Below are 22425 nucleotides of genomic sequence, written 5' to 3' on the forward strand. Positions count from 1 at the left end.
TTATTTTCATTTTTATTAATTCGTATAAAACAGTTTTTTGAATCAAAGAATGGAGCTTCCGATTGAGTGCAGATCACACGTGCGAGCTTATTAAGAACATGAGCCCCTTGAATCCTCATTACACTTGTTAAGTAGTTGAATGAAAAAACATTCAGGTAAATGTTTAACCCAAATATAATCTGCGTACCTGTTGCAACACAACGGTATCTTTCTGCGTTGATACATTTTTTGAAACGTTCAGCTCAAAATATATTGTTGGAAAATGTGAAACAAAAACTGATAGAACGAATCTCGTGGCAGTACAAATTTTTAAAGCATTTAAGGCCTAATATTTAAAAAAAATATTGAAAAAATCTCGGTTTAGCAATCAACATGCTTCCAAATCAAACTAATTTGTTGAGAATTCTGTGATGTGCAACAGAGGAATGTACTGCGAAGCCACAAACATAAGCGAGCACTTTTCATGAGGTCAGTAGCTGACCTCATGAAAACACCACCAACAACAGCAACAACAACACCAACAACAACAGCACCAACAACAACAACAACAACACCAACAACAACAGCAACAACACCACCAACAACAACCACGTTCATCTTTCTGATGTTCAGTTTAAAAATGAAATAATTTTATAAAATTGCTAAGTTTGCAAATAGCCAGCTGGAGAATGAACAGACAATTTTTCATTCTACTAAAAGTTATTAAAAATTTATTATCAAATTATTAAACAAAAATTTTTGTTTATTTTGTTTTTATTTAAAAAAATATTTCATATATTTTTAACCATGCAATATTTCACTTTTTACAACGCATTTTTGCGAACAATCCGCCAGACGGCTGACGATCTTATATTAACAATAAAAACGTCTTAAACAAGCAATCAGGGCTCAGCTTGCAAGCACACAGCCTCGCCGTATCTCACCTCACCTCGACAAACCAACAGCCAACAGTAATCTACCGAACACATCTGCAAGAATCTCAACTTTACTGAATTATCATAATAATGCGCGTGTGTGTGTGTGTGTGTGTGTTGTGTATTTGTTTATGTGTGAGTGTGCATGGATGTGTGTGTTTGTATTTGTGTGTGTGTGTTTGTGTTTGTGTGCGTGTGGTGTGTGTGTGTAGGCGACTTTCGCGTGAACCTGTGTGTGTATTTATTTGTTGCCAGGAGTACATTTTGTGTGTTGTTGACTTGATATGCAAAGAACAATGAAAACGCACATAAGAATGAATAGTTGTCATTTCTGAGCGGGCGGCTTCATTGGGGCGTCTACAACAATGTCGTCGACGTTTTTGTGGCTGCAACGGCAACCTCTTCAGCGTGAACGACGAATAATCAAATTATTATCAATCAAGCTTTTGTTCAAGCTCGTTACATCATTCATTCGATCGTTGGTTGATATGTTTGAGAATTTTTATTAATATAATTTGGTAACCGCCACAAGAGATGCTTAATCATTTATAAATCCATCTTTTTAGTTATCCATACATCAATCCATACGCATATTCAGTTGCAAAATGTATAAAATATTTCAAGATCAATCAATTTTTGTATTCATTCATCCATCAATTGATATTCTTGCATCTTTGCTTTTGATTTCATCAATTTGAGCCATATATACATTTGAACCTTATCCTGCATACATGCAAAAAAACATACAAACATACATGCAAACATATATACATACATACATCCATACATATATACATACATACATACATACATGCATACATACACACACAACACAACATACAGACAGACATATATACGTACATACATACGTTAAAAAAAAATTTACTCTGCTTAATAATAAAATAAATGTCATTGCAAAGAAACTTGCAGAGCTGGATGAGTCATAATCACAAGTTAGCTCTTAGATACAGAATGTATAGGCCAGGCTAAAGTTTAGCTTCGCTGATGTTTTAAAGAGTGAAGTACGTAAAAATGTAGAAGCGATTGAAAATGAAATGAAGACCATTAAGTCAACGCTGAGTAAAGCTGTTGATGGCATTAGAAATGATGTTGAAACATTTAATCGTGAGGACAGCGCTGCTATGTTGAGTTTAAAAAAAAGAGCACGAATGAGGCAGATACCGCACGCTAGGATGATGAAAGGAACATGGGGGGATATCCTGGCAACAAATGCAGACGGTGAAATCAAAGAGGCCGATGTATAAAAAAAGTTTTACCGTATCAATTTACCCATCCATCCACCCATCCATTCGTCCACCCACCCATTCATTCATTCATCCATCCATCCATCCATCTATCCATCCACCTATCCACACATCCATCCATCAATCCACCCATCCATCCATCCACGTACTCAACCCATCATTTCGTGTAGGCGATCAATCATAGTTGACGGAAGCTTATCTCTTTCACACCAACTCAGCGTATTAGGTGCATCTCATAAGTTCAGACTTCTTAATCTCGGCACGTAACATCACGTTGAAAACTAATATTTTATTCAAACTCTTACAAATTTTCGTCTTGGGGTTTGTTGTTTCTCAGCTAATCAGTTATTGTTACATAAGTGTATGTTCTTGTTCACATAACATTGTTTATACACATATATTTTGTTTGTTTATTCATTTGTTCGTTCGTTCGTTCGTTCATTCATTCATCCATTCATTCATCCATTTATTGGTTCATTCATTTGTTCATCCATTCATTTAATAACAATAATAATAATAATAATTAATGATTATTTCTCAACCCACCCACAACCGTGCAGGGCTTAGGAGCGCTTGTGACAGTTTCCAAGCCAGTCTTCGGCCAAAAGGATGTTAGTAATGAGTATTATTTGTTGTTGTTATTATTATTATTATTATTAAGAATATTATTATTATAATTATTATTATTACTAATTTTGTGTTGTCTCCCTATCCTTGCTGGCTGGTTTCTGTATTGTTGTTCAGCTGCTTCGCTGTTCAATCATACTGATGGTGTTGTTGTTTTTGCTGTTGCTTCAATGATTTTTCTTCTTTTTCAGCTGTGATAACGTAGCGCATAGTACGGCGTGTTAATGTCTCGTTGCTGTTTTGCTGGGTTGCCGTGATGGTTTTGTTGCTGGCTGATGTAATGCTGAGTTATTTCGACACTATTGTTGTACCACTTGGATGTGTGCATGTGTGCATGTGTGTGTGTGTGTGTGTGTGTGTGTGTGTGTTGTTTCGTTTATTAGGTTGTTTCATGTGTATTTTAATGTTTGTTTTTTTGTGCTGTTGTGTTTGTTGCGTTCATCTTATTTTCGGTATGTCTATTTTACTTATTGACACGAATTTACTGGCTAGTTTTGTAGTTTCGAGTATTTTATTGTTGGATTTTGTTGTTGTTTTGTTTGCCATGTTCCTATTACATTTTTACGGATAGAATCTCTTACCGAAAGATGTTGCAGTGCTGACTTTATATCACTTCCGGCCATCATCACTGTTGTTATTGACTATATCTTTCCAACTGTTCACATTTTCTCTGCTTCCATTGATCAAGGTTATTATGGAGTTAAAAAATTAGTTTAATGGGTATCATGAAGAAAAAAAAATAAAAACAATTATTATCGCCGTCACTGCGTTCTTGCGTTTGAGTTAGTGTTGTTTTTCCAGCCGTGTTGTTGATTTCATATTAGTTGTTGTTGAATTAAAAGTAGACGAAATCACTCAAGGAAAAGTAATGAGTGGCCTTTGATCTTTCGCACATACCACAGCAACAAACACAATCAAACAAATTAAGTACAGGTAACAAACAGTTCTGTTATCTCGATGGTCAGCAAGTCAAATGCTCAATCAATCATTAATTCATCGTAATAGATGGGTCTCCAGAGATCTGTTTCAAGCTTGACTGGAAGAAGGCAGCATAGAAGGCGGAAAATTTTGAAACAAAGAACAAAAAGAAGTAATATTTAGCGCTTAATGTTTGTTGAGGAATAAAATGAAAGTATAAATTAGGATGTTTAGACTCGGAAAACATTTTTGATGAAGTTCCGTAAGTTTGCTTGAGTTTTCCTAAATTAAAACTTATAAGTTTATAAAAAGGAGACTTTTAAGAAATTGATGCACATGTAAATTCTCAATTTCCACCGTGTATCAACTAGCACCAGCATTTATTGATTCGTTTGTGTTTTTTCGATATTTTCAAGCCTGCATCACCATGCTCTGTTCTTCATTATTTTTTGAAGCTATTTCAATAAATTAAAAAAATATTTTCATCATCTTCTTTGCGAGTATCATCATCAATATCTCTACCACCACGTTGTCATAACCACCAGACACAAACTACATCATCAACATCAACATCATCATCAACATCATCATCAACATCATTATCATCACCATCATCAACATCAACATCATCATCATCACCATCATCAACATTATCATCACCATTATCATCACCATTATCATCATTATCAACATCACCCTCATCAACACCATCATCAACATCACCATTATCAACATCACCATTATCATCACCATTAACATCACCATCATCACCATTATCATCACCATCATGATCGTCAACTTCTTCAGCGTCATCTTAAATGCAATTTCCGGCGTCTGTTTCTCCTCATTTTGATTGGCTGTCTCATCTTGACTTGGTAAAGCATTGTTGGTGTCAATTTATATGTGGCTGTGGCAGTGACGCATTGTTGTTTTGGTTGTTGCTGATCGGTGATTGTGGTGGTTGCTGATCGGTGGTTGTGGTGGTTGCTGATCGGTGGTTGTGGTGGTTGCTGATCGGTGGTTGTGGTGGTTGCTGATCGGTGGTTGTGATGGTCCATTGTTGTCAACATCAACAACATTTGTATAAACGATTTTATGTTGACAACAGTAAGCACTGCAACATTACCGACAGTAAAAACAAAAAGTAGCAAAACCAACAACAAAATATCAACATAAAATGAACTATTCCACCAACCAAACTAACTCCAAAGCAACCATAACAACGACAACAACACCAACAGCAATGCATAACAACAACAGCCAAGTTCAAAATACAACAACATCGAAAAACCATGAAGGAAAATATTTTCTGACCTATTTTTATATCCGTGAAAAAACAGTTCAAAATTGTTGGCGAAAAACGCAACGCTGTAAAAGAAATGAATGTAGATATATTTACGAAAGGAAAACTGTTTTTAGTTATATCATAAACAACATCAACAGTATTAACAACACAACATCAACAAAAACAACGCCAACAACACAACATCAACAAACAAACAACACCAACAAACAAATAAATAACGTCACCAAACTACCATCAACAAACAACATCAACAAATAAACAAAAAACAAACCACCATAAAAAATAACATCAACAACAACATCATCATCAGCAGCAGCAACAACAGCAACAACTACAACATGGCAATAGTACGCTGTTTATTAGCACAAAAAAAACAAATAAAAAAATTAACAATAACAGGCGAAAACCAACTGAAACACCAACACCATTTTTACAAAATTGAACTAATATTTTTTTTTACAAAAATAACTGAAAAAAAAATGAACAAAAACATCAATGAAAAAATATTGCTTCTAATATTAAAAATTATTTCAACAATAACAACAACAACAAACACAACAACAACAACAACAAATACAACAACACTAACAGAAACCACAACATTCATTTCAACAGCAAACAACAACGACAAAAACGACAACCACAAAAACGACAAAGATATCAACTACAACAACAACCACAACAAAATCAACCAAAACACACATTTATTTTTTTTTCAAAAACATTCACAACCAAATGAACCAGCACCCATAAAATACCCGGCGATGAGATAAACCACAAAATAACGACAAATCTTTATAAAAACAACTGTCTCAACTTTCATCATAAATATCATCACCATCATTTTGCCATCAAACTCTTAAACGCCATTTTTGGCGTTTGTCTTTCTTTAATTTTTTAATGGGTGTCCCATCATCCTCCAATCAACAGAGACCACACAACCACAATGTATCGCCACCACAACCACCAATCGACATCGACTACAACGATGGTGTACCGCCACAAACAGGCGAATTATTAAAAATTTTTTAATAATTTAAAAAATTATTAAAAAATTTTTAACCATTATGTTGTTTATGTTTTAACCATTATGTTGTAACCATTGCTGTTGGTGTTGTTGTCGTTGTTATGGTTGCTTTGGAGTTAGTTTGGTTGGTGGAATAGTTCATTTTATGTTGATATTTTGTTGTTGGTTTTGCTACTTTTTGTTTTTACTGTCGGTAATGTTGCAGTGCTTACTGTTGTCAACATAAAATCGTTTATACAAATGTTGTTGATGTTGTTGTTGATGTTGTTGTTAATGTTTTTGTTGTTGTTGTTGTTGTTGTTGTTGTTGTTGTTGTTGTTGTTGTTGTACAACATAGGAGTCATAATAAGATTGCAATAGAATCTGTAAATGCGTGTGCAAAGAATGGAAACAAAAAAATTTTTCCCAAAAGAAATAAACTTTCATTGTTGAGGAGAGATTCCGTTAATCCAGAATGCTTGTTGAACGTCAGTTAAATGTCAATGAACGCTGATAATGTTCATTCTACAAGATTGTTTTTGCTGGTGGTGTTGTTGTTGTTATTGTGTTGTTATTGTGTTGTTTTTGTCGTTGTTGTTGTTATTGTGTTGTTGTTGTTGCTTTTGCTGGTGTTGTTGATGTTGATGTCGTTGTAAGTTGCGTTCTTTTACGCCCACGTTTTCTGTTTATTCAACACTTTCTCATTTTTTTTTTAATTTTTTTTTTTCAAAAATGTTTTTAACGCCATCATTTTATTTTTTTAGTGAACATTGACTATGAAAAAATTTTTGCATGCTTTGCTCATTGTGTTACCAGCCAGTGAAGTCAATGTACATATTACACATATCATATTGTTATAATTGTCACAAATGAATTTGCTAGGGGCCCTGCGAGTTTACAGAGTTCCAGAAGAAACTGGAACCTTCTGGCAGCGAGTTATCCAGTAGGTTCGGAAAGCGTTGTTAAAACCTGCGATATATTGAGACATGGAGTGACTTTGAATATTTAACCTTTAACAGCCTAACGTTCCATTTTTGGAACATGTTTTTATTGCGGTTGATTGTTAGTTGTCGGAAGCGATATTTGACATTTGACTCTACGTTGTTTTTTTTATTGCATTTGCGATAAAAGTTAGTGAAGTGTGATTCGGAAAGCTTATTGTTTTGTAGGTCAATAAATCGATAATTCGAAAGTTATTTCCTGTCACTATTTTCTACTGGAGATAAAACGAACTCGTCGTTTCCCGACCATTTATAACAATATGTTATTATTATTATTATTATTATTAAAAAATCTTATTAAAAATTATTATTTAAAGGATGTATACATCCATAATTTCTTTCAATCATAAACCTGGAACAGTTCCAAACTCAGCTATCGCCAACATCTTCCTTGCATCTGTTGTAAATTTTCTGAAGCATGCACACTTTAGACGCAGGCTCTCCAAATCCAACATCTCCAGCATTTACCATCCTAAATATACACCATCCACCATTCAAAATCCATCATTCAAAATCCACCATTCAAAATCCACCATCTCAACCGTTCACTGCCAAATAGTCAACTATTTAGTGCATTTTTATGCTTTCAACGCGGACGTTGCTCGAGTTTGAACAGTTTAACTCTACTGGACATCAATTACTGATTAATCTTGGATTTGTTTTTAAATGTTTTAGGTTCGCATGAGGCAAGCAATTACCACTGCTCCAATGTTCTAGCATGCTACTCCTCATATTTATTTAATAATATTGAAAATTGGATTTCATGTGAGATACGTCTAGTTTTTTTTTATATTTGTTACCATATAAATCAAAAATTATGAATTAAAAACATTTACAATTTAAAGGTTTTTTAGAATTTAATGATTTTTAAAATTATTATTATTTTTCAGTTGAGCTGCTCGATAAATGATTTTTTGTTAAATAAACAATATTCTATTTGCATTCTCAAGCGTTGAAAACAAGTAGCTGTAACTTGTAGGAATCCCAAAAGCGCAGTGCCTCATCGTGATAGTGAAGCAATATGAAGTTTGAACTATACACTGGACCTAAGATTATCAAACTGAAATACCATCTGTTTTAAATAATTTTAAACATTATGTGTTAAACATTAAATACAATTGACAATTACTTCTTATGTCTTAATGTTGAAATAATTTGAAACATGAAATTTAATTTAAAAAATATTATATCGAATGCGACCACTTTGGTGCCCTTTCATTAAAATTATTAGTATGTACATTTAACGTATTTTATTTTAATAATAATCAAGTACATGTTCATGAGGTTTTATTTAATTTGCACTTGAAACTCGTCGGACCTACCAGCAACTGGAACGACTTGGCCACTCCCTATCTCATCACATCTTCGTCATCTCCAGTTTTTGAACTGCGTCTCTCACTTTCTGGCCTCCATTGGTTATGGAGAGGAGATCACCAAAACATCTTTCTGCCGTTAACCTACCATCGAAACAATGCCACTTTCCTCTTACTTTCACCATACATACATCATTATTTTTTTGACTTTGTGCACAAGGCAGTCTTGTTTGCAGATGCAGCAAGGAAAATTTATATCAATTATTTTGTTATAATTCTGATATATAAAACTACATAGGCAGTTTAAACTCAACGATTCAACATCTCAAGTGTCTTTCAACAACTGAGTAAAATTGCTCAATCTTTGCCGTAGTTATTTCTATAAGCGAATAAAATTCATTCTAACTCATGACATGCGAATAGTGAAGCTTAGTGGCAAATTTATGGGAGAGCCTTATTCCTATTAAAACTTAGTTTTTACTCACGAAAATTAAGTTTTAAATCAAAATTGACAGAAAAAAGTGCGTGATAAGCCAAAAATAGGTCGCTAGCCTAATTTTGGTCGACCAGCTAATTTTGGCAGTTTATGGCCTCTCGACAAATTTAGGCAAGTCGAATTCTGGCCCCATGTCAACTTTGTCTAGGTCCTCCCCTTATGAAGTTGTTATGCCTGTTTTTTAGTGACTAAATGGTTCGTTGTATATTTTTGGAATATTTATATATTCATATGTGTATTAACTGATTAAATAGTTTTTATCATTCACATTTCTCCTCGACTGCCTCACATCCTACCAGACGACAATCGTTATCTTATGTTATTCATTTCATTTAAAACATCAATCAATCAATATATCATTATATCCATCTATTTTTTCATTTTCTTCTGTTTATTATTATGACTTTTCATTTGTTCAAAATAAAGATTGATGACCTTTAGATAATTTGAAAGTAACGAAGACTGGATAAACGATAAAAATTGAGTAATAGTAAGAAAAATAAAGAGAGAGAGAGAGAGAGAGAGAGAGAGAGAGAGAGAAGGCGAGAGGAGTAGAGAAAAAGAGAAGAGGAAAAAGAGTAAGCTAATTTTCTTATTTGAAAACCAAGGACAGATGAAAAGGATTAAGTGCTCGCAGGGAGTCTCTTCTTTGCATTCGTATTCACGATTCAGATTTTCTGCTTCATCTCCAGCGAGTCAATTAAATGTTGGTACTGAAATTTTAATGATAAAAATTTGTAATTAGTACAAAATTATGTTTCTGTGGTTTATGGCTCTATCACTTTTCTTTCTTCCAAGTACTTTTTGTTTTTATAAAATTTTAAACTCATAAACTTGTACAAATTTTCGAACCTGTCCCATTAAACAGTTATGCCCTGTCGCATACCATCAAAGGGAATTGTACAGAGTTTCAGTTAGATTGAAGACAATTTGAAAATATTAAATGTCATAATAAAAATTGAAATAACTAAAATTTGAAAAAATGAAAAAATTAGAAATCACAAAAAAATTATTCTTATAAATTATCAAGATGGCGTGCTAGAGAACGGAGGGGGGGAGAGAAGGAGGGAGGTAATAATTTGGTGACGTCATCTGAAGAGCGCACTAGTTTGTCGTTTAAGAAATAACACGTTCAAAATTACACGGGCAGGAATTTTAAAATATCACCCAGACCTGCTGCATAACGTAGGGCTGTTTTTGAATCGCGTGAAGTGCAGTTAGATTGTGTTGGTCGTGGGGATAGTACACTTGTCGGGTACAACTAATCTCCACTCGATACCTACGAGTCTAAAAGTGTTTCATGGATCTGTATTGATTAATTAATTATTTAATTAATTTTATTAATTAATTAATCTGTTATTAATTAATTAATTAATTTTATTAGTTAATTAATTTGTTATTAATTTTATTAGTTAATTAATTTGTTATTAATTAATTAATTAAAAACAAATTAAATGTTGAAAAATTTCTCACATAAAGAATTCGACGTCAGCGAGAAGTCGGAAGCTGCTGGGTGTCGTTGCCACAGACCTCCCCATCAACGACCTCCTCAAGACCCTCCAGAGCAACGTGGTGAGACGAATTGTTGGGGAGAATGTCGATCAATTTTTTTGTTGTTGGCGTTCAAGAAAAAATATTTTTTAAACTTTGAAAAGTCGTTTGTTATTGATTAGAAGTACTGATTTAAGAATTACTGTTTCAAGTTTTTAGTTATAATAAGACACACTAAAACAAACCAAAAAATCAAAAGATTGCCTTGTCACAATTTTCAACAATATCAGCCTCAACAACAACACAATAACATTGTCATCAACAACGACAACAACATCAACACAACAACAACATCAACACAACAACAACAATCAGATAGGATCAAACAGTTACTGGTTTGCAATCACAGACAATGGTTACACGTTGTTCCATCCCAACTATCATCCACTGGTTCGTTGTTGTTGTAGCAGTGGGAGTTGTTGATGTTGTTGATGTTGTTGTTGATGTTGTTGATGTTGATGTTGTTGTTGTTGTTGATGTTGTTGTTTTTGATTCACACAACAACATCAATAACAACAACAATAACATCCATGATGTTATTGTTGTTGTTATTGATGTTGTTGTTGTTGTGTGTTGATGTGTTGTAGATGTTGTTGTTTCTGCTGTGATAATGGTTAGTTGTTGTTTTTATTAGTTATTGTTGTTGATGTTTTCATTATCGCTGCTGTAAAAATGTTGCGATGTTTCTCAAAATATCTGCTAGAAATATAACATCACAGAGAACTCCATTTAAAATCTCTTGAAGCACGCACCAACACCCACCAGTGCATAAACCACAGCACCTAAGTGTTGAAACGTGGTGACGTATTTTTTAATTTAATTCTCAACATCAACAACAACAACATCAACAACAACATCAACAACAACATCAACAACAACAACAAAAACAAATTAGCAACGACATCATCAACAACAACATCAATAACTACAACAACCACTACTACAACCACATCCACATCATCAACAACAACAACATCATCATCATCAACAACATCAACAACAACAAAAACATCAACAACATCACACTAACTCCATCGAACGAACAGTTGAAGGAAGCGGAGAGAAGGTCGGCATACACTATGGACTTGAAGCACATGGAACTCCATGACGTTGACAACCAGGTCAGATAGTTTACTGGACTTGTTTGTTTGTATGATGGTAGTGTTTGGTTGTTCACTGAGTTGTTCACTGAGTAGTTCAATGAGTAGTTCAGTAAGTTGTTTACTGAGTTGTTCACTGAGTTGCTCATTGAGTTGTTCACTGAGTTGTTTACTGAGTTGTTCACTGAATTGTTTACTGAGTTGTTTACTGAGTTGTTCACTGAGTTGTTCACTGAGTTGCTCACTGAGTTGTTTACTGAGTTGTTCACTGAGTTTTTTACTGAGTTGTTTACTGAGTTGTTCACTGAGTTGTTCACTGAGTTGTTCAATGAGTTGTTCAATGAGTTGTTCTTTCAATTTGTTCACAGATCCTCACCTTATCCAACAAATATGGCAAAGTTTCGATGAAATAAAAATAAATTTTTCTTTGTTACTGTTTTCTGATCTTGCCAAAAATTTGAATTAAAATGTTGAATTACAATTATGCGTGCAGTTTTTAAGCTCACCGTTTGTTTTGTTTTAGTCTATTTTAAAAAATGTGTTTGTATATGTTTTTTTAGAATTGAATTAAACATTGATTTGATAAAAATATAATTATAAGCATGGCAACAATTCATCGTTAAAACTAACCAACCGACCAACCACCACAACCAACAGCTGAAGAAGATGATGATCTCGAGACAGACAGGAAGCATTAACCTGCCATCTATGACCATCTTCAGCGATAAGGTAACCACATTTTCTAACTAACTGATGAATTAATTTACTCCCTTGTGTGAATAGAATATGACAAAACTAACGTATGAAACAAATTTATTTCAAACATCTTCTCGGATGGAACATATTTGAATGGACGCTTGGTGGATAGCAAAGATTGATCCTCTCACCAAACAACACCTTCCACTACATTCCTATCGATGACACACCTTTCTCGTGAGTTCATTAAGTGCATGTGTGTGTGTTTATGTGTGTGTGTGTGTATTTTTGTGAGTGTGGGCATTATATGTCATGTGCGCGTGTGTAAATGTTTGTATGTGACTAAGTGTTTGTTTGAGCGGGAGTGTCATTATATGTTTGTGTTGGTGTGTGTGTGTGTTGGTGTGTGTGTTGGTGTGTGTGTGTTGATGTGTGTGTTGGTGTGTGTGTATGTGTGTTGGTGTGTGTGTTGGTGTGTGTGTGTCGTGTTTACAACGGGCAGATATTTTCAAAAACAGATTTCTCAAAAATGTTCATTTTTAAATAAGTGAAATAATGTTTTACGTCATTTTACGTATGCTTGAGATGAGAATTACGACAAACATACATGCGAGAAGAATCTGCTGCTAAAAACTTTAAATACACTAACTACTGTCACAAAATTACTCAACCTGGAAAGGATTGACAAAAAATAAAATTTTTACATCATCTTCCTTGTTAACCAGCTTCATTCCATGATACTTCTTAATTTGTTATTGGACACCACAACATTCTCGTCTGTCATCCATCTCAAATCTATCTATTCATTTAATATCGTCAAATTACGCAAGAATAAAACTGGATTGAAATATTTCTGTCATATTTTGTGGTTTATTTGACAATTATTTACTTTATACTTTTGTAATTTCAGATTTAAAAGTTTTTCAACTCCGACGACCTATTTATTTTGCGCCAAACTTGCTGTCTGCCTTACTGGAGATCCTTGCCGCCCAACGCATCTTGGCTGATGCTCCACTGACCATTGGAATGTCTTCATCTTGAAGTGCAACATTAAGTTCACAACAACTTGTTTTGGCACAATTTGTTGTCGTAAGTAACAGATCAGTAGCAAATAAATAATTTTTACTCTTGACAAATTCAATGTCCGCTTTCCAAAAATCCGCCAATTGCAGAAGATGCAGAAGTTGTTGGTCACCAAACAAATTATAGGATTGTTTAAATTATTATTGTTAATAAAATATTGATCAACTAAATTAACTGAATAAAGATTGGCATTAAAAAAGCCAATGAGATCAACAAACAAAATCTTGACTCTTCAATCATGTCCGATTTTGGCACATGGTCCCCTCTAAAGCTTCCAACAGCAACACAAGCTTCAAGGACCTCCGCCCCTCCTCCTACCCCAGCAACAACATTCCAGTCTGTGCATGTGCCTCATTAGGGAAACATCACGACAGCCATCAGCCATTACAAACAAATTTTTTTCCAGCTGCCATTTTTTTGCTGTTACTGTTGCAGTGCGCCGTTTTGTTGTCGATCTTACAAGCAAATTGTAACGAACCACGCTTCTCATTATTGCAAAAGCAAAAAACTTTGAAAAAATTATCTTTCAAATAATTGTGGCCCAACCAACCATGCACAGATAGAGCGCGCTTTATATGAATGCTTTTTTACAAGTTTTAAACTAGTTTGAAACTTTTTTTAACACGTTGTTGAAAAAGTATGTTTAAAAAATTTATCTAAATGTTTCCAAAAATATATGTTTGTTAAATAATTCGACAAAACTTTGAGCAAGATTTCAATTTTATGAATCAAACAAAAGTTCTCGCACCTTTTAAATTATATTAAGATTTACTTCAGTTAACGTAATTTCTAACTGTAGTTTTTAACGTGGTAAGTATGTTTGCTAAAAAATTATTTTAGTTATGTTGTTGTCGTTCCTGTTTATGATGTTGTTTATGTTGTTGTTGTTGTTTATGTTGTTGTTTATGTTGTTGTTGTTAAATTATGTGACGAACCAACATGAATAAACACAACACATTGAGCAGACTCGGCTTGTCATTGTCGCCAGGTTATGGCCAGTTTTACTTGGACTCAACCGTTTCTTATCAGGATTTTGGTAATTTTTACGATTTTGTGATGAAATTTATCAAATAAAAACAATTTTAAATGTTAAATGAACTTCCTGCCTGTTAAAAATTCCAATCGGAATTAACGTAATGATGGTGACGAAGTAAATAAATCTATTACAACATTTCATTTTATTTCATTGTTAATCTTGTTGGGAAGTTTTTCCAGATTCTTATTCATAGTATTAGCCTAATAATTCAGTTTGTAATGATTTTACCATACAAACTATATAGTAAGTGGTGTAATAATTTGAAAATTGTTTTTTGTCTGTTGTGTCAATCGTTAGACAGGTCACTTAATTCAGTTTCAGTTTCGTAGAGACGTAATGTCATACCTGTTCAGTTTCACTTTTCATGAACAAAAATTGAAAGCTATAATATGGTTTGCCCTACGCTGAATAATTTATTTTCTGCAGATATCCTGGACTTTCAGACGAGCAACTACACAATCGCCAAGTGGTCAGTAGATTCTCATGTTTTTAATATTTTCTGAAGGCATATACATCGATGAATCATTTTTTCGGGCGTATTCTATTACTGACCAGATGGTTATAAAATTAAGGCGCCATGATTCATCTTTCGGTCACCTGGTTCAATCGCAACAAGAATCCTGATTTAGGCTACATCCAGAACCAATTAAAAAATTAATAGTTTAAAAATAAACGTTGGATTGACGAACCCACCCAGGAATTACTGTCTGACAGATGAGGAGAGTCTGCACGTGGAAGGAGCTTCGCACGAGGAGATGCTCCTCCTCTTCCTCCTGAAGCACCACAACGACTCCAACACCATCAACAGACATTGTTAGTAGTTTCATTCTGAGATTGGGGCTTCGTTCTTGAATTTGAAGGTTAAATGGGTTAAAAAGGTTAAAGGTCAATTACACTCTTTCAAAGTTCCAAACATCGTAAACGAATACGTGCTAAACGACGCATCACACAAGAAGCATGTGATTGGCGGGGATCTTTTTGTCATATTCGAACTCGGTCACTGCGAAACAGCACCAGGCGACTTTAACCATTAAACCATCACGCCGCCCTGTACGTGGGTGGAGCTTCGTATGAGAGCATAAGGCATGAAGGCATAAGAACACATCCATCACAGACACAGGAAAGTTGTCGCCATTATTTTTGGAGGATTATTTCGGTAAAATGGCCAGCCGAGTCAAAATTTAAACTCCTACTAAATTCAAATTGCATTGAAAACGTGTGATTTAAATGAGATTATTTTATTCCAAATTTAATTCAAAATAAAATTGCGATAGTTAGTACTTTATTTGTGCGCGAATTTTTACACTGAATTCAAATTAAAAAGTTCAAAATTTACTTAATGAAAAACAACAAAATATAAGTTCCCAAAAAATCAAATACTACAATTTTCTGAACAATCCAGGTGCACAAAAAATGTAAATTTAAATTTATAACATAAAAGTCTAAGAGCAACTCTCAAATTAGACTAATTGGCACCGGTAGAAATTATGAATGAGGATGCTATTATGACACAGCCGGAAGTCAAATAAAAACAATTACAATAAAAAAATGGAAAGAGAAAAAGGAAGATATAAAATGGAATAAAATAATTAAAATAAGAACGTGTAATTGAATAAAAGGATGAATAAATTAATATATTAATCTTCATAGTGAGTGAGTTCAGCGAGAGTTGATTAGTTTTAAACAGCATTTCTGTCGCAATAAATAGAGTACGATGACGACATTGCATGGTGAACTAGTTCATTGCAAAAAACATCCGACTATGTAATGTTGACAAGCGGCAGCCTAAAGTTGAAATTTAACAAGAGTTCATAAATATAATTAAACATGTTTGAAAATGTCGTTCAAATTATTGTGGAGGTTGCGAGAATATTTGGAATATTTGGATATCTTGAAAGCTTTTGATCTGAGGAAGTTGGTCTCAAAGGCATTACATTAGTTCCACAACTTCGATCGTATCCTCTCGAAGTAACGCGATGTCAGGGCGTTAAAAGGCAGAAGGACTTGAAAAGGCAGAATGACGGTCGAAACTCGTCGCGTTCTGTCGGGAGCTGCTGGACGAGACTTCTTTGTACGAATTTCAACCGGACTTTTGGAACGTATGCGAGGTGTCTCAACCAATAATCATTACAAACAGCCGGACTGTGATTTTCAATATTACGTATTAATATCTGCTGCTGTGTCTTTAGCGGTAATTTCGTGATAATAAAAAACAAACAATGATAATGATAATAATAACAATACTAGCAACAACAAGCACATTAACATTAATAATAATAATAACCTAAAAAATAAAAATTTAGTCTTAAATTCAAAAAAAAAAACGAACAAAATCCCAAATGACGTGGCTGGCTGCACTGCACAGGCAACGTGGAGCTACTGAACAGTTTGCTGTATGACGCCCGAGCAACCAGAGGAGTTGCAGACATCTGGGGCAAGCAAATGTACCAAAATAACCTTTTCCAGTTAGCCTCTTTTGCCCTTTCTTTTATCAATAATAATATTAAAATGATTTTATTCATTATTGCCATGAATAATGCGATAATTTTATTTTATCGTCATTGTAGTTATTTTTACTATCTCTTACCAATGTGTCACGTTAATTATGTAGATGAATAATTTAATTATGAAAAAAAAATATTAAAAATGCATAATGACGTTGTTCATTGCTGATCGTTATTTTTTTGTTTTGTTTTTGATGACATTTGTTGATGACATTGTTTTTCAAGTTGTCTGTGTTCCTCTCGTTAACTTTAGAAACGGATCTGTAAAGTTTTTGTTCATCGGGACGAAAGGTGGCCTTACGAGATACCTTCCAATTACATCACAATCGTCATCGTCGTCGTCATCATCCTGGTCCTCATTCGCATCGTCATCATCATTTTTATCATTGTCATCATCGTTATCGCAACCACATTTTCCAACCCCTCCCAACCCAACCCCGGCATCGTCATCGTCTAACCCCGGCTTAGACAGTTCATCGCCGCATTCTTCCTCATCGTCTTTGTTGTCGTCATCGTCGTCGTCATCATCATCTTCGTTGTTGCTATCATCATCATCATCACCTTCTTCAGACCCTCCGGAACCTTCCCCAGATGACGTCCTGTTAGTACAAGTCACCTCAACCCCGCGTTCCATTGAAATGCGTGTTACAAAATGTACAATTTGATTGGCTGTCTGATGGTGATGATGATGAAAATAATGATGATGATGATGATAGTGGTGATGATGATGATGATGGAGATGATGATATTAACATTAATATAGCGCAATACGCATGGCTGCTTCGAACGCGTTGGAGCTTGAAAAGTTTTTCCGTGGTTTCTTGCAGAACTCCTTACAACGGGCACGCGTGGTTGTGCGTGTGTGATAATTGTATTGCAAGTGTCGCTCTACGTTTGTTTATAAGTACTTACGGACAAAAATATGATTTTGTGTAATACAATGCCTTCGTATGCACGTGTTTGTGTATATGCGGTTGTGTATTTGTGTATTGTACATGTACACCAATACCTTCATGTGTACAGGTTTTGAATAAAAAACAATGTGGTTGTATGTATCACGATACCTTCTTGGGTACGTGTTTGTATATCAAATAATGTGGTTGTATGTATCACGATACCTTCTTAGGTACGTGTTTGTATATCAAATAATGTGGTTGTATGTATCACGATACCTTCTTAGGTACGTGCTTGTATATCAAATAATGTGGTTGTATGTATCACGATACCTTCTTAGGTACGTGTTTGTATATCAAGTTATGTGATTGTATGTATCACGATACCTCAATGTCTGTTTAGAACAACATGATTGTACTTGGAACATCGCAGCTGAATTTCCTGCATAACTATATTTTGGCAGCGATTCATAACAGGCCGCACACTTTTGATAATATGTACGTACATAAACTACTTTAGAGCATTTTGAGTTACAATCACTGACAGCTTCTGTTTATGCAATGAGCTTTTAAAAATTTCACTTTTGAAAAAATCTTTTTTAAAAAATTTTCTTTTTTTGCATTTTCGGCGCAAAATAATCAACTCCCGCGCTGAACGGTAAAAATTTTCAGCGAATGAAGCAACCGTGGATGAATTTAAAACGTTAAAACGGCAGATCAGCCGGCTCTTGAGCGATTGAGCTGATGGTCCAATTAACCGATGTTCAATAATTTTAAAAGTTTAATTATTGTAGATGCACTGAAGTTTTGGCATTGCCAAACATTCGACTACAGTTTGACATTCGACTTCGACCATTTTAAGGCCCAATAGTGAAACTTCCGTTTAAGCCATCACTTTTTGGATTTCAGAACAATAATTTTGAAATATTATTAGCGGGAAATTTATTTTGACCATTACAGCTCTTAAAGCATCTGATTTCGAACAAGAGTTTAAACATTTTCTCAATAAAAAATCGTCTGTTGTTTGTTTTTCATTTTCAAAAATTAAATTTTTTCAACACCTCCCAGCCGCATGATGCAGAATAGGACATCAACAACAGACCAGACCTACTACAAACTATCTGCTTACAACGGGGAGAATGTCTTCACATTCATCGTGCCTTCCTTGAATGGTTCGTTCTTTCATTCGTAAGCTCGTTCGTTCGTTCGTTTATTTGTTTGTTAAGACTAATTTTTCGATAATTTTATTGCTTTACTGGCTGGTGACAAGCTCGGTTGATGGAACGATAAAAATAATGTTTTGCTATCAGTGGTTTAATGGCCAGGTTTTCGTTGTTGTACACTTGCACGCAAATTAAATGCAGATTTTTCGGAAATAATAAAAAATTTAATAGATAAAAAAAAGCAAATAAATAAACAAAGTATAAACACTTCCAACACTCAGAAACCTCAAGAACTCAGAACACAATCATCATCAGCACTCCTCTCGTCATCAGCAGCCACACGAATCCTTCCATGAAATCTACCATCCACCACTACCATCGCCACGATTTCAAAAATGATGATAACGACGATGAGGAGGAAGAAGATGTTGAGGAAGATGACGACGACAGCGTCAAGGAAGCTGTGGCTGGTGTGGTTGGTGCAGCCTTAAAAACGGATACGTTTAGTCAAATTATATTCGATGTCGTCACCTCCATGACGTTCTGCGACGACAACAAGGAGTGCAAACATGTCTGCATGGCTGGAGTTGTGAGTCCAACTCTCAATTATTTCAAATGTATCAAAGGATGTATAATCGTCAGATAAATTAATTCAATGTGTTGATTTATTATTTTTCATATTAGAGTAATATGTGTGTTCTGTACACCACAATTTAGAAATAAGGTGCACCCGTTGTGTGGTTTTATTTGAAACTAATTTCATGTTCAAGGTCTCAAAATGAAATTAAGCTCTATTATTTGAATTGAAGCGTGAACTGTTGAGTAGGTCCATGCAAGTTCATTAAAAGTTCATCCAAACGACAAGACAACATCGCGCTCCACCCACCTTATAACCCGCCATTACCTGCCTCGTTTCTTCTGCAGCGTGCACATCGGGGTGGCCCACCGTCCCACATCAAACTGTCGGCCACTCAAAATGAAACTGCGGCTTCTGAACGCGTTGCAAACATCCGACGCAACAATTTAGTTTACATTTTTTAACCAGTTTATTTCATGGAATAGACTTGTTAAAAAACGAAAGTAAATTCCCCATCGTTCCTCGTAACTATGGTAGTCCCGGGGACCTCCACGCCGTCCAACAATCATTAATTTATAAGCGAAATTGAAATGCATCTTTAATAATTAAGAAATTTAAAGTGGTTAAAATAATTGCCAACGACAGAATGAGACGGAGGACGTCTCCTGCTACCTCATCGATGACAGTGGCTTCGTCATCTTCTCCAGCATGCCCAATCGACAAGTGAACACTTCATTCTGCATTCTTACACTTCATTTATATCTCGTAATTTATTGAATAGTTGTAAAATAAATAATAAAATAAACAAATAAAAATATATAAACAAAACTGTTGAACTTTTGAATAAATAATAATTTTTTTAACATGTTTCAACATCTTATTTGAAAACTCAAATGCATTCTAAATGCAATCACGAAGTTTGAAACATGCAGAAATATTGAGCCATAATTAAAAGCACCAAAATTATTCAGTTTTGCTTTCGTTTCATACTTACCCAATAATTTAATACTTACCCAACAATGATTTTGATTGGTCTTGATTTATCTGTAGTTTATAATTTTCTTGTCCGCGTGACCTCAGGGTTACTTCGTTGGGGAGGTGGAAGGCATGGGTCCCATCATGAAGGCCCTCATCATCACGGAAAAGCAAGTTGATGAGGATGGTGGCAGTGATGATTCTGCCCCGGAAGGAAGCGGACTCTTCAGAAAGTACGTTTCTCCTTCACTTTCGTCGGTCGTCGTGTTTTGGGGCTGTCGTAGGGTCATGGGGTGATAATCGGCCCAACTAAAAGAATGAATTTTTTATATTTTTCATGAAAATTTTTTCAACAGATTGTGTTCACACAATTTGATAAATTTTTCTTACAAAAGTGTCGAGCCCCAAAACATTCAGACACGTGAAGTCGTGAAGTCATGCGGGCTCCAAGGATGTGGAACACTGACAAACCACATTTTTAATTAAAAATTTACGTTTGTTTATGATTTTTATACAAAATTGTGTAAATAAAAATATTTCTGAGCAATAAGACACCTGATTAATGTTACCATTGAATGATGAACGCTCGCAGGATAAAGATGGTGAATCAGGCGATCTGCGACATATACAACGAAAGCAAATCATCGGCCAGTAATCTATTCATTGAGGTGCTTTCATTCTTATTCAGCTTTTTTTGAAACATTTTTCACTTGCTTTTTTTGTTACAAATTAAATTTTTGATTGACAATACGCCAGCACTTGCTTTTGTCATCTTATTTTTCCATTCTAAATGTCAATACCTACATCATGAAGCTCACATCATCTTGTGTACCTACCTGACAGCAATGAATGTTTTTGGCAGACAGAATAATTTATTCGAGCTATTTCAATTCCTGGGTGCACTGTTCTTTAATTGAGTGCTAATATTGTTGTGACTATTGAAAGGATAATCATTTCATTATTTTATTTTGTTAAAAGGATAATCATTTTATTATTATTATAATTTGTTGATTAGTTTTAGTATTTTTTACCAGCCAGTGAAGCGTTTTCTATCTTATTGGCGATGGCTGATGGAACTTTTGTTGATGTAAGTCCTAACTCACGTATCTAATTTACTTTCAAATGTTTGTTCGTTTGTTTGTTCGTTCGTTCGTTTGTTTGTTCATTCGTACGTTCGTTTGTTTGTTCGTTCGTTTGTTTACTTTTTTCAATTTAAAAACGTAATAAGAATTTAGAATGATTAATGAATTTGAACGTGAACTGGTTCATGCAGGTACGTCTCCAACCTACCTGTCCTCATCCAAATGATGTCCTCTCATCTATTCGGCTTGCTGTGTTAGTACAAAATAAAAATTCCATTTTTCTCTAAATATTTCAATGTTACCACACAAACTTCCTGTGATCAGTTTTTATTAAATGAATCTTCAAATTAAATTAAACGGAATAGAAATTAAGTTTCAAGTTTGTTTATTTAACTAATAAACTGCTCACTGAAATTCAAATGTTTTCTAGACTTATTTGATCCAAAAACTCTGCTGGCAAAATGACGTCATGTCATAAGCAAGCGCCCGATTGTACCGCGTTCTGTTAATAATATTCGCAGACTAAAAATGTTATCGCCAATAATATGCAATGCAAGCATCATCCATTTCAATCCCCGCACAAACACACGCAGCCACCGACGACCCGCTGACCGACGGCGACTTCTTCTACGACATCGTTGACGAGGAATTCCTGGAAGATGGCTACCAGATGGAGAACCCTGAGTTCCGTGCTATGATGCGCGAATGCTACAACAAGGTCCGAGGCTCTCTACTGCTCGATTGCTTCAGAGAAACGAAGACCTCATTCGAGAACCGCAAGTTTGTGGGCGACGTGCCCTGCTTCAAGCAGCTCATCTACTTCGTGGCCGACACGTCCAGACTGCCTCTCCAGGGCAACGCCAGCGTTTGCGACAATCTCTGCACCAGGTTCGCAAATTCTAACCTTTTGAATTCTTGA

At 34.8% G+C, this 22425-nt stretch overlaps 4 protein-coding genes across 4 annotated transcripts; all 4 read left to right on the top strand.

Annotated features, from left to right (window-relative positions):
* Nucleotides 1–1969: 1969 nt before the first annotated feature.
* HELRODRAFT_171326 (hypothetical protein) lies at nt 1970–5037 on the top strand (the record flags this gene model as incomplete). Its single annotated transcript, XM_009018053.1, has 3 exons — nt 1970–2173; nt 2740–2790; nt 4966–5037. 3 exons carry the CDS (start codon nt 1970–1972, stop codon nt 5035–5037), a joined length of 327 nt encoding a protein of 108 aa, XP_009016301.1.
* A 4679-nt stretch (nt 5038–9716) lies between these two features.
* HELRODRAFT_171327 (hypothetical protein) lies at nt 9717–11905 on the top strand (the record flags this gene model as incomplete). Its single annotated transcript, XM_009018054.1, has 6 exons — nt 9717–9759; nt 9877–9917; nt 10326–10418; nt 10713–10787; nt 11444–11518; nt 11639–11905. 6 exons carry the CDS (start codon nt 9717–9719, stop codon nt 11903–11905), a joined length of 594 nt encoding a protein of 197 aa, XP_009016302.1.
* Nucleotides 11906–14701: 2796 nt separating this feature from the next.
* HELRODRAFT_171328 (hypothetical protein) lies at nt 14702–15346 on the top strand (the record flags this gene model as incomplete). The annotated part of the gene is made up of 3 exons (XM_009018055.1): nt 14702–14781; nt 15010–15125; nt 15219–15346. 3 exons carry the CDS (start codon nt 14702–14704, stop codon nt 15344–15346), a joined length of 324 nt encoding a protein of 107 aa, XP_009016303.1.
* Nucleotides 15347–16149: 803 nt separating this feature from the next.
* On the top strand, nt 16150–22425 carry HELRODRAFT_171329 (hypothetical protein; the record flags this gene model as incomplete). Its single annotated transcript, XM_009018056.1, has 7 exons — nt 16150–16226; nt 18778–18881; nt 19154–19509; nt 20095–20172; nt 20530–20657; nt 21698–21759; nt 22100–22425. The coding sequence occupies 7 exons, from the start codon at nt 16150–16152 to the stop codon at nt 22423–22425; spliced, it is 1131 nt and encodes a 376-aa protein (XP_009016304.1).

Source organism: Helobdella robusta (genome assembly GCF_000326865.2).
Source record: "Helobdella robusta unplaced genomic scaffold HELROscaffold_20, whole genome shotgun sequence".
In the NCBI taxonomy this organism is placed as follows: domain Eukaryota; kingdom Metazoa; phylum Annelida; class Clitellata; order Rhynchobdellida; family Glossiphoniidae; genus Helobdella; species Helobdella robusta.